This window comes from Oryzias melastigma, linkage group LG17 (genome assembly GCF_002922805.2).
Source record: "Oryzias melastigma strain HK-1 linkage group LG17, ASM292280v2, whole genome shotgun sequence".
NCBI lineage: Eukaryota > Metazoa > Chordata > Actinopteri > Beloniformes > Adrianichthyidae > Oryzias > Oryzias melastigma.
Window position 1 is genome coordinate 4,308,058 of NC_050528.1, and position 11,028 is coordinate 4,319,085.

Sequence of the window (11,028 nt, forward strand, 5' to 3'; positions counted from 1 at the left end):
AGTGGGAGGAATCGGATGGTGCGGACGCCGGCATGATGAGAGGGAAAACATGGAACCTTCTCAGTCCAGGTAGAACAAAAACATGGAACCTTCTCAGTCCAGGTGGAGAAAACATGGAACCTTCTCAGTCCAGGTAGAGGGAAAACATGAACCTTCTCAGTCCAGGTAGAAGGAAAACCACAGGAGAGACCAGAGCGGCGTTCAAAATGTTCTTCAGAATCAATCTTCACCTAATCATTGTATTCATGTATTCATGTAAAATAAATTATTTTCTATCATTTCTTAATGCAAGAATTCACTATTTTTCCACTTTTATTCCATTTAAATAACTTTTAAACTTATCGTTTAAAAATGTAATTACAGCTTTTGATTAAAAAAGAAAAACTAAACTAGATATTTGAGCTTTGTTGAAACATTTGTGGGATTGGAATCAAATCAATCTTCACTAAAAAAGCAAAGTTGATTTATTATATTCATGATTTAGGTTATATTTTTATTTTTTTAGATAAAAGAAATGCTTTTCTGTCCTTTTTTAATGTAATATTTCACAATTTTTTAATGAAATTTCCACTTTTACTCAGTTTAAAATCAGTGGATACAATAAAACAAATCTTATTTATTTTAAATCAAGCAACATTTCCATTGTTGCTTGTGAGAAAACTTAAGCAGATACTAGAGATGGGTTATAATAGAATCAAAGTAATATTTACTATAAAAAAACAGACAAAAAAAATTATTTATTATCTCCATGAATCAAGTTTAATCTTTTTATAGGTAAAATAAAACCTTTTCCGTTATTTCTTAGTATAAGAATTCACATTTTTTAAAAAAAGTTTCACTTTTATTCACTTTGAATCGCTGGTTATGAGGAAGAAGGTTTTAATGATCAAACTACATTATTTCACATCATTCAAATTTTCATTTTAGATTATATATACTAAAATCAAAAATAAGTCAATATTTACTAGAAAAAAATTGATTTATTATACACATGAATCAAATTTTATTTTAAAGTAAATAAAAACTTTTTCTTTCATTTCTCAGTGTAAGAATTCAGTATTTTTTATTGAAAGTTTCCCTTTTATTCTGTTTAAATAACTGGTTATGAGGAGACAGGTTTCAGCGACCAAATGACATTTATTTGAAACATTTTTAATTACAGATAATGGTAGAACTATAGAGAAAACTAGAGCTGGGTTGAAAAATACAGAGCAGAATTAAATCAATCTTACCTAAAAAACTGAAACTTGATTTATTATATTCATGAATTAAGTTATACTTTTATTTTTCAGGTAAAAATAAATGTTTTTTTCTGTCATTTCTCAGTGTAAAAATGTATTATTTTTAATGACAATTCTACTTATATTCCATTTAACTTTGGAAATTAAAATCTATACAAGATACTAGAGCTCAGTTAAAAAATATTGATCAGAATCAAATCAATCCTCACAAAAAAAGAACATTAAATATAGAATAATCATGAATCAAGTGATTTATTTATACATTTATTCTTCAGGTAAAATAATTTTGTCATTATTTTTTCATGAAAGTTCCACTTATATTCTGCTTAAACCAACAGTTACAGGTTTTAACAACAAAACTAATTTATTTTAAATCATGCAAACTTTTATTTACAGCTTATATGAAAACTATGGTCAATACTAAAGTTTGGTTAAAACAGAATCTGAATCAAATCATTTTTTACTTAAAATAATACAACTACAAATTGTTATTATCCTGATTAATCAGGTTATATTTTTATTTTTCAGGTAAACAAATGCCTTTTTGTAAGAATTCAATTCAATTTTTTTTAAGAAAGTTCTACTTTTATTCAGTTTAAATCAGTGGAGAAAACAAGTTTTAATAAACAAATAATATTAAATTTAAATCGTGCAACATTTTCATTTTAGGGAAACCAGAGTAAATACTAAAAAAGAATCATAAATAATATAACTTTTGGTTGAACAAATAATAAAACTAAAGATTATATTAATGGATCTAGTTATTTTTTTAATTTATTTCAAGTAAACACATGTATTTCTGTTAGTTCTCACTGTAAGAATTCATTATTTTTTAATAAAACTTCAAGTTTTCACAACGAAACTACATTTAATTTAAACATCAAACTTGATATTTGTTGGAATCTTCTAAAACGTAAATAGAATTCATTCAGTAAATCTTCTTCTTATGGTTTTATGGTGAATCAGATGTTAGAAGAACTTCCTCTGTGAGGATTTGTTTGCCGTTTGGTGAAACGTTAACGAGTTCTGCCGCCTTATCTGTCCGTCTTCAGCCGTGTTTCTCTTTCAAACGGCGTCCTGATAAAACCAAATAAACGGCCGTCACGTGACGCCGTGTTTTGACGACATGTTTGTCTGGTCTGTTGTAATGCCAACAGTCTTATCGTGCAGACCGGCGAGTTGGGACGCCGCCGATGACAGTTGCATCATGGGTAGAAAGATCGGGGAAAAACAGACATCTTGGAAAGTAGTTATTGGATGAAAAAAGGAGGGGGGGGGGTCTATGAAGCCATTTTAGACAAAAAGGAACAAAATTATAAAAAAAAATAAAACAAAGCAAAGACTGTTTAGGGACATGCAGGTTTGCAGACTTTAACAATCTGAGAAAGCGTCGTTTCACATCAACGTTTTGTCAACACAAACCGTCTTGAACGCAGCTCAGAGCTGAACAGAAACCGGTTCAACATCAGAGTCGGTCTTTCAACGTGGAGAAGATCAACGTTTGGACAGACGCAGCAAGAACATGCAAAGTCCAAGCAGAGAAAAAGGTTGAAGGTCAAAAACGATAACAGGTTTGAGCGGAGAGAGGAAAACAGGAGCCGTTCTCCGATACTTTTACATTCTGAGCTTTTAAAACAACAAGAAAAAGATTTTAAAAAACAGTTATTTAGTCTGAAGTGAGAAATAGTTGGAATTACACAGAAATCTGCAACAATTTATAGAAAAAAATATTTATATTTGTATGGCAAATTTAATGATAAAATTTATCTTAAAATATTTACATTTTAGGTGTTTATATTGCTGTTTTGCTTTTGACAGCAGCCCATACAAGTTCCTTTCAAAATAAAATACATCCTGTGTCAAATAAAAACAGCTATAATGTTTGCAATGATACTTTCATAACTTTGTCTCTAAACAGCAACAAGAATAACAAAATAAATCAAACATTTAGTTCGTCATTTGGTAAGAATTCATGAATTTCTTAAATTAAAATTCCCCGAGTGGTGTAGAGAATAAAAAAATCCATTTGACGATATATCACTTTATTTCGTTGGCGATACTTGTATTGATTGATTTAAACTACTGACACGACGATATTTAATTTATTAACTATTTATTTATAGGGCTGGGCTATTAAAATCGATTAATCAATATGAATCGATCCATGCTTAATAAACCCAATAATCAATCCATAAAAATATAAATCGACTTAGCACATAAGGCTAAAGTCTGCTAGCTTGATGCTAGTGTTTAATGGAATTTCCCATAGGACGGCTAATGCTAACGCTCGGTTGACCTAAACATAAATTACTAACTAAATTAACATCTTTACAAACTTTGTTGAAGAGAAATTTGTTTTAAAGCAACTATTTGTGATCTAAAACATAATTTTTTTCCTTGACTTTCTTCTTCTTCTTGAATAGTGTAATTCTATAGCGCGATCGCCACCTAGTGGCCAAACTGAAGCGTCCTCCAGGAGAAGCAGAACAATGTTTACAATGTTAATGATCTGAACATTTCTGTTAGAACTTCTCCTTTAGAGAATCCATGTAACACTGTGTGATATTAACAATCTCATTATTTTAGTAATACATTTTACAATATGTGAACTGGATCAGATTAATATAAATATATTCAAATAATATAGTAGATTATTAATGTTTACTAAGCATATATGTATAAATGTGTACACAAAAATGGTTTGACCAATCTCAAAATGCAACTGTAATACCTCATTTCAACCTGGAGGGGGCAGCACACATACGACTTTTTTACTATATTTTGATAAATTAAACAGTTTTATTTTAATTTGTCAAAAAGTTGGCTATGCCCAACAGACGGCACTTTTAAAGCCCCATTTATAGAGATCAACAGCCAAAAAAAAAAAATATTTTAGGGTTTGGTTACCCTTTAAAGCCAAAGAGCCTGTATGGAGGGTAAAAGAGCAACATGCAGGTTAAAAACCAATTAATGCTGTTGAGATGTCAGTTGCTTTTTTGAAACACTATATATATATATATATAGATAGATATATTTAATATCACGTACTTTATACTTTGTTAATCCCCAAACAGGGAAATTAGTAAATACACAGATAAAAACCTTCAATTTCAGGGTTTCAAAAACGTAAACATCTCCGGTATTTTCCTCTCAGTAAAAACAGTATTTTAAACATCAGTTGTGTTGTAAGTCTTTAAGGAAGTGTCCAAACGTTTTCCTTCCTTTTACGCTGCAGTTTCTGACTCATTTAACCACTAGCAGCTTTAAACTTGACCTTGTTGTAAATTAAGTTCTTGATAAAGTTTTTACAATTATTTTCTTCAAAACGAGTTTACAAACTTAATCTGACAAGAATGAAGTCCTTTTTATTTTTCAGAGACATTTCCTGTGTGACTTCTCTGAGGTTTCTTTAATCACTTCATTTGATTTGATTTGATTTCCTTTTGTTTTCAAACACAAAATTAAAAAGTTAAATATCAAGATCAACAGAAAGTAATAAAGTGTAAATAATGAACCTGAATCAGGATCTATTTTAACACTTTATTTTGAAAGGAACTTGTATGGGCTGTTGTCAAAAATAATAGAAAATAATACAAAAATATGACACTATTATTGTAGATATTTTTAATCTGCGTTTACACTTGAAAATCTAATCTAATCCAAATTTTTAAGAATTAAACTTGTAATATTAATTCAAATAGACACAAAATAAATGAAGAAAAAAAGCTTCAAGGTTCAGAAATGTTCAGTTTGTATTTGTTTTAGATTGTGTAACTTTTGTAACATTTTGATTCTTTCCTCCACAAACAGAAATGTTTTGTCGTCTGGAGTCATTTTCTCCTCTTTCCTTAGTCGTTTTCCTATTTGCTATGGAAATAGTTTTTGTTTTTAGCTTTTTAAATTAATTGCATTTCATTGTAATTTATTATATCTGTAACTTTTGATCTTTAACTTTTATTCAAAGATGAACTTTAAATTATTTGGAATAAATAACTGGTTTATGTTTATTCATGAGAGTATTTTGGTCTCTTTATATCTGTGTGATTATATCTAATCAGGACAGTTCTGTTAACGTTTTTACGTCTTCTTGACTGAACCAGGCGGTTAGACTCCGGCTGACACGATTAGTCATTACTTTATATTATATGGAGTCGGAGTTTAGTAAAGTTGAAAGTAATAACGGCATTCTGCTAGTTTTTGGGACTATTTTAGCATTTATTACTGTTTTTTAGGCTATTTTAATAGTTAGCTAATATTTCAGCTACATGCTAGCTATTTTAGCTAATTTATGCTTCTTTAGGCTATTTTGGAGTTTAGCTAATATTTTTAGCTCAATACTAGCTATTTGCTAATTTGCGTTTTTTTTTGTTTTTTTAGGCTAATTTTTTGTTTAGCTAAGGTTTCTGCTGCATGCTAGCTATTTTGATTAATTTAGGTCTTTTTTGTTTTCTAGGCTAATTTACAGTTTAGCTAATATTTTAGCTACATGCTAGCTGTTTTGGCTAACTACGGATTTTATTTAGTTTTTGTAGTTTATTTGGAGCTTAGCTAATATTTCAGCAGCATGCTAGATATTTTGGCTAATTTAGGCTTTTTTTTTTAGCATATTTTCCTATTTAGCTAATATTTCAGTTACATGCTAGCTGTTTGGGCTGATTTAAGCTTTTTTCATTTTTAAGTTGTTTTGGAATTTAGAAAATATTTCCGCTAAATGCTAGCTGTTTTTAATAATTTGGGAGTTTTTTTCTGTGTTTTATGTTAATTTTAGAGTTTTGCTAATATTTCAGCTATTTTGGCTAACATAGACTTTTTTGACTAATTTGCCATTTAATTAATATTTTAGCTTGCTATCAGCTTCAGCATTTTCAATTTTTTTTTTTGGCTGTTTTGGAATTTAGCTAACATTTCAGCAACATGCTAGCTGCTTTGGCTAAATGAGGCTTTTTCATTTTTTTAGGCTAATTTGGCATTTAGCTAATATTTTAGCTTCACTATTTTCAGCTATCAGCACTAGCATCTTCAGTGGCCAAATTCAGCTTCCAACATTCACACTAGCAGGTAATACTAGAGTGAATAAATCTAGTTTTTAGTTAGTTTAAAGTTAATGATGGTTAAGGTGATTGTTTTACGTCCACTTTATTCTCAACTCGATTAGTCGACTAATTGGATAAAATAATCAGAGATTAGTCGACGACTAAAATAATCCTAGTTTACACAGAATGTTTCATTTCAGTTCTCTGTCCTCACAACCTGAAATCGTTTACTAAAGGATTGGAATTTTTAAAAATTTGGTCTGAAAATGTAAGTTTAAACTTTTACTCAAATGTTTGGACATTAAATCTGTAACTTATTTTAAACAGTTTTTAAATGTATTGCTGTTTTTTTATTACTTTGTATCGATCGGCTCGGCTGTCTGAGTCAGGACTCTCATAAAAAACAGAAACTGGTAATCTGAGTGGTTAAATAAAGGTCAATTAACATAATAAATCGTGCAGTAGAGAGATTCAGACAAAGTCAAACAGTAAATGGAGGATTCCGAACTATGCTGGGGCTCATTGACCTCTGACCTCTGGCTGATTGGCTCGCTTAGGAAATTCCATAAATGCTGAGCGGCTTTGGCGCTCCACACTAAACCCTGTGCGGCTCGTCTTCCTGCTCGTTGTGTTCTGTGGTGTTTCACTTCCTCCATTACCCTCCACTCCGGCTGTGAGTGGAGCTGTCCAAACCGAAGACAACTTAACGGCCCGGGTCAGTGGAGTTCATTCTAGAGTGACGACGGCACAGCTACTCTACTAACGGTTAGCTTTTCTAGTCCGACTCTGATCTTCTGATCTACTTTCAAAGCGTTCCCAGTGGTCTTTTATATATGATTTTAGCCTAAATACAAAAAATCTGCATCGTTGGCAGAGCAACCCCGCCCCCTTTTACCTCGACAATGCTGAGAACTCTCTGTTTACACCACAGCTGCTGCGATTAGCCGTGAATAATCAATCAGTCACGACTAATCGGCTCTCAAAATAGTCGACGACTAATTTAATACTCGATTATTATTTTTTTTAACTCAAAACTACAGGATTGTCCTCGTCTTTGACACACATGCGCAGTAGTCCTAATCCAGGTCCGTAGTGATGTCACAGGAAGTTAATGGAAGACTCGGGGACCATGACAACACGCCAACAGGGATTCAGAGAAGGAATCATTAAAAAATGAAATAATAATAAAATAAAAGTGTCTAATTCAATATTTGGTTGATGATCCGATTAGTCGACTAATCAGAAAATGATCTGTGATTGTGACAGATCTAGTTTACAGGCTCTCCTGTTTGCTTACAGAACCCAACAACCCCAATCTAACGGCGCAACAGAAACGGCGACCAGTATCAGAACCATCCAGAGGTCCAGTTCTGACACATCCACATCCCCAGCTAGTCACATGTGGGCGTTTGGATCCAGTTGAGTCACTTTATGGTGTTCTGGGAAACCACAACTCGTCATTTTTTGAAGCACTAAAATCAAGAGTCCGCAACCCTCGGGACACGGTACAGGATGTGGTACCAAACCCAGATTGGTTCTCGAGATGCGTCCATTACCAGTTCACAAACCTGGAACCGGGTGCAAACCGGTACCAGAGTCGGAACCGTGCAGAACTGGTACCAGACACTGAACCGGGTGCGAACTGATACCAGACATGGAACCGGGCCCGGACCAATACCAGACTCGAAACCGTGTGCGAACTGGTACCAGACGTGGAACCGGGCCCGGACCAATACCAGACTCGAAACCGTGTGCGAACTGGTACCAGATGTGGAACTGGTACCGAACCGATACCAGACGCTGAACCGTGCGCGAACTGGTACCAGACATGGAACCGTGCATGAACTGGTACCAGACGTGGAACCGGGTGCAAACCGGTACCAGAGTTGGAACCGTGCAGAACTGGTACCAGACACTGAACCGGGTGCGAACTGATACCAGACATGGAACCGGGTCCGGACCAATACCAGACTCGAAACCGTGTGCGAACTGGTACCAGACATGGAACCGTGCATGAACTGGTACCAGATGTGGAACTGGGCGCAAACTGGTACCAGAGTTGGAAACGTGCGGAACCGGTACCAGACGCCGAACCGTGCACGAACTGATACCGGACACGGAACCCTGTGCGAACCAGGCCCGGATGCTACCAGTACCTGGTTAGGGTACCAGTGCGATTGTGATTTGATGGGAACAGCCAACACGTCAAGAAAACAAGTCGAGGAAACCCAAACGTCAATTTTTGATGCGGACGGTCCTTAACAAACGTCAAAATGTGACGAGTTGGGAGTGAGAACGTGGTGACAGTTCTGATCCAGATTCCAGCTCAGACGACGAAAACAAAGACGTTCATGGATCTATTGGTCTGTAAGTAGATGTGTCAGAAAGGGGCGGAGCAGGGAGCTTCAGGCCCCGCCCAGTGTATTTTCTACATCACAAATACGATCTTTTACAAAAACATTTGAAAAAGGATAAAATACTCAGAAATGTATTTTCTTTATACATGTCCTCCATCACCACAAGAACATGCTAAAACCACCGTCTGAGTGAGTCTTTAAAATGAAACAAAATGGCAGAAAAACCCCAAAAGTTCAATAATAAAACATCTAAACTTTAGAAGAGAAAATCCTTAGAGAAAGAAAGACGGCAAAAAGCATTAAAAAAATAAAAGATGAACATTAAAGCCACCAGAGACATTACGGAAAAAAGCAAGCATTAAGCCGTTATCTAGTCTAAGCCGTTACAGCCAACATCAGCCCAACATTCATTTATCAAACTGGGATAAAAATGCACCCAAACCGCCACAGAAAGAAGATGGATGAGGAAACAGAGGGGAGGCGGGAACACAGGTGGGACGGAGGGACGAGGGACGGCATGCCGTAAGATACATACCCCGCTTGGCTACAATCTCGATAGGGCAGCACAGAAAATACACTATAGAAGGATCTTCTGCCACTGATAAGGACTATCCTATGAAAACAGAAAGCGGCAAACAAGCTAATCAACATCTAGCTGACAAGAACATCAAGTTGGAGAGAGCTTAAGTTGAAAAACTTCAATAAAAGTTGGAGGAGAAGGTGTTTTTGTAGCTTCATACCTCGTGGTGTGTTTTAGTGAGAGTTCTAACCAGCTCTTCTAATTGGTCCAACTAAATTAGCATCACCCAATCCTGGTTTTTACATCTGTTTTAGCCTCAAACTTAAAATAATAAATGAATTCTTCTCTGTCAAAGAAAACAATTAAAGCTTCCCTTAAAGTAGAAAGAATGTGAAAGTCACCTGACAGCTTTAGAGCTCCGTAATTCGCTTATAATTAAAACAGCTGAGTCAGAATCTCCTGCATGGAGGGATTTTGGAGCTGCTTGTGCAAAAATGTGCTGCGATCATTTGTGATTTCTCACTGGGTGCAGGAATCAGACATCATTCCGTTCAGAAACACACTTGTGGACTCGTGTACCTTCCATTGCGCATGTCGTGCTGCCTCATGTTCTTGATGAAGTGGATCTTCTTGAAGCTCTTTGGTCGGGGAGAGCCGGACAGGGTTCGGCATCTGAAACGTAACGAGCAAAAGTTTAAAAAAAAAAAAAAAAAAAAGTGATCTGCTGCAGCCGTGTTTGTGCTCCACCTGCGCAGAGGAGCGTTCTCCTCGATGTCCTCCAGAGTCTCAAGTGAAGAGCGCTGAGAGATGAGTCTTCGCCTGCAGGCAGAGACACGGAAGGAGATTTATTTAAAAAGAAAAAAGAAAAACCACCAGAATTAGGGCTGACACAGTTATTTTATTAGTCGACTAAACACCAATTATTTTTTCAGATTAGTCGACTAATCAGGCCGAACACAAAGTGGATGTAAAGCACAAATCTTAACCATCATTAGCTTTAAACTAACTAAAAACTAGATATATAGCATTACCTGCAATAATGCTAGTGTGAATGCTATAAGCTGAATTTGGCCGCTGGAGATGCTAGTGCTGATGGCTAAAGATGCTGAAATTGATAGCTAAAAACACTGAAGCTGATGGCCATCCTAAAATATTAGCTAAATGCTAAATTAGCCTAAAAAAACAAAAAAACAAACAAAAAAAACAGAAATATTAATGTTGCAGAAATATTATCTAAAATCCAGAACAGCCTAAAAAACAAAAAGAAAAGCCCAAATTAGCCAAAATAGCTAGTATGTAGCTGAGAAATTAGCTCAAGTCCAGAACAGCCTAAAAAACAATCAAACAAAAAAAAGTTAGCCAAAGCAGCTAGCTTGGTGCTAAAATATTAGCTAAATTCCAGAACAGCCTAAAAAAATAAAAAGAATTAAAAAAGCCTAAATTAGCCAAAACAGCTAGTATATAGCTGAAATATTAGCTAAACTCAAAATAGCCTAACTAAAAAAAAGCCTAAATTAGCCAAAACAGTTAGCATGTAGCTGAAATATTAGCTGAAGTCCAAAATTGCCTAAAAAACAAAAAAGCCCTAGTTATCCAAAGCAGTTCGTGTTGTGCTAAAATATTAGCTATATTCCAGAGCAGCCTAAAAAACTAAAAAAAAAAGCCAAAATTAGCCAAAGCAGCTAGCATGTAGCTGAAATATTAGCTAAATTCCAAAATAGCCTTGAAAGCAAAAAAGCCAAAATTAGCCAAAATAGCTAGTATGTAGTTGAAATATTAGCTAAATCCAGAACAACCTAAAAAATAAAAAAAAGCTTAAGTTAGCAAAAACAGCTAGCATGTATAAATATTAGCTAAACTCCAAAATAGCCTTCAAA

General features: G+C 34.6%; 1 protein-coding gene across 3 annotated transcripts in view; it reads right to left on the reverse strand.

Moving 5' to 3' along the window:
• cables1 (Cdk5 and Abl enzyme substrate 1) overlaps window positions 1-11,028 on the reverse strand; it is a 34,259-nt gene that overhangs the window by 12,667 nt on the left and 10,564 nt on the right. For 2 of the 3 annotated variants that reach the window (XM_024273929.2, XM_024273928.2), the window contains 3 exons: window positions 9,899-9,970; window positions 9,731-9,823; window positions 9,167-9,244 (listed from right to left, as the gene is read on the reverse strand). In XM_024273929.2, the coding sequence (XP_024129697.1) occupies window positions 9,167-9,244; window positions 9,731-9,823; window positions 9,899-9,970 (243 nt within the window). The remainder of the gene's footprint in view (window positions 1-9,166; window positions 9,245-9,730; window positions 9,824-9,898; window positions 9,971-11,028) is intronic. The other variant, XM_024273927.2, reaches the window with a different exon arrangement.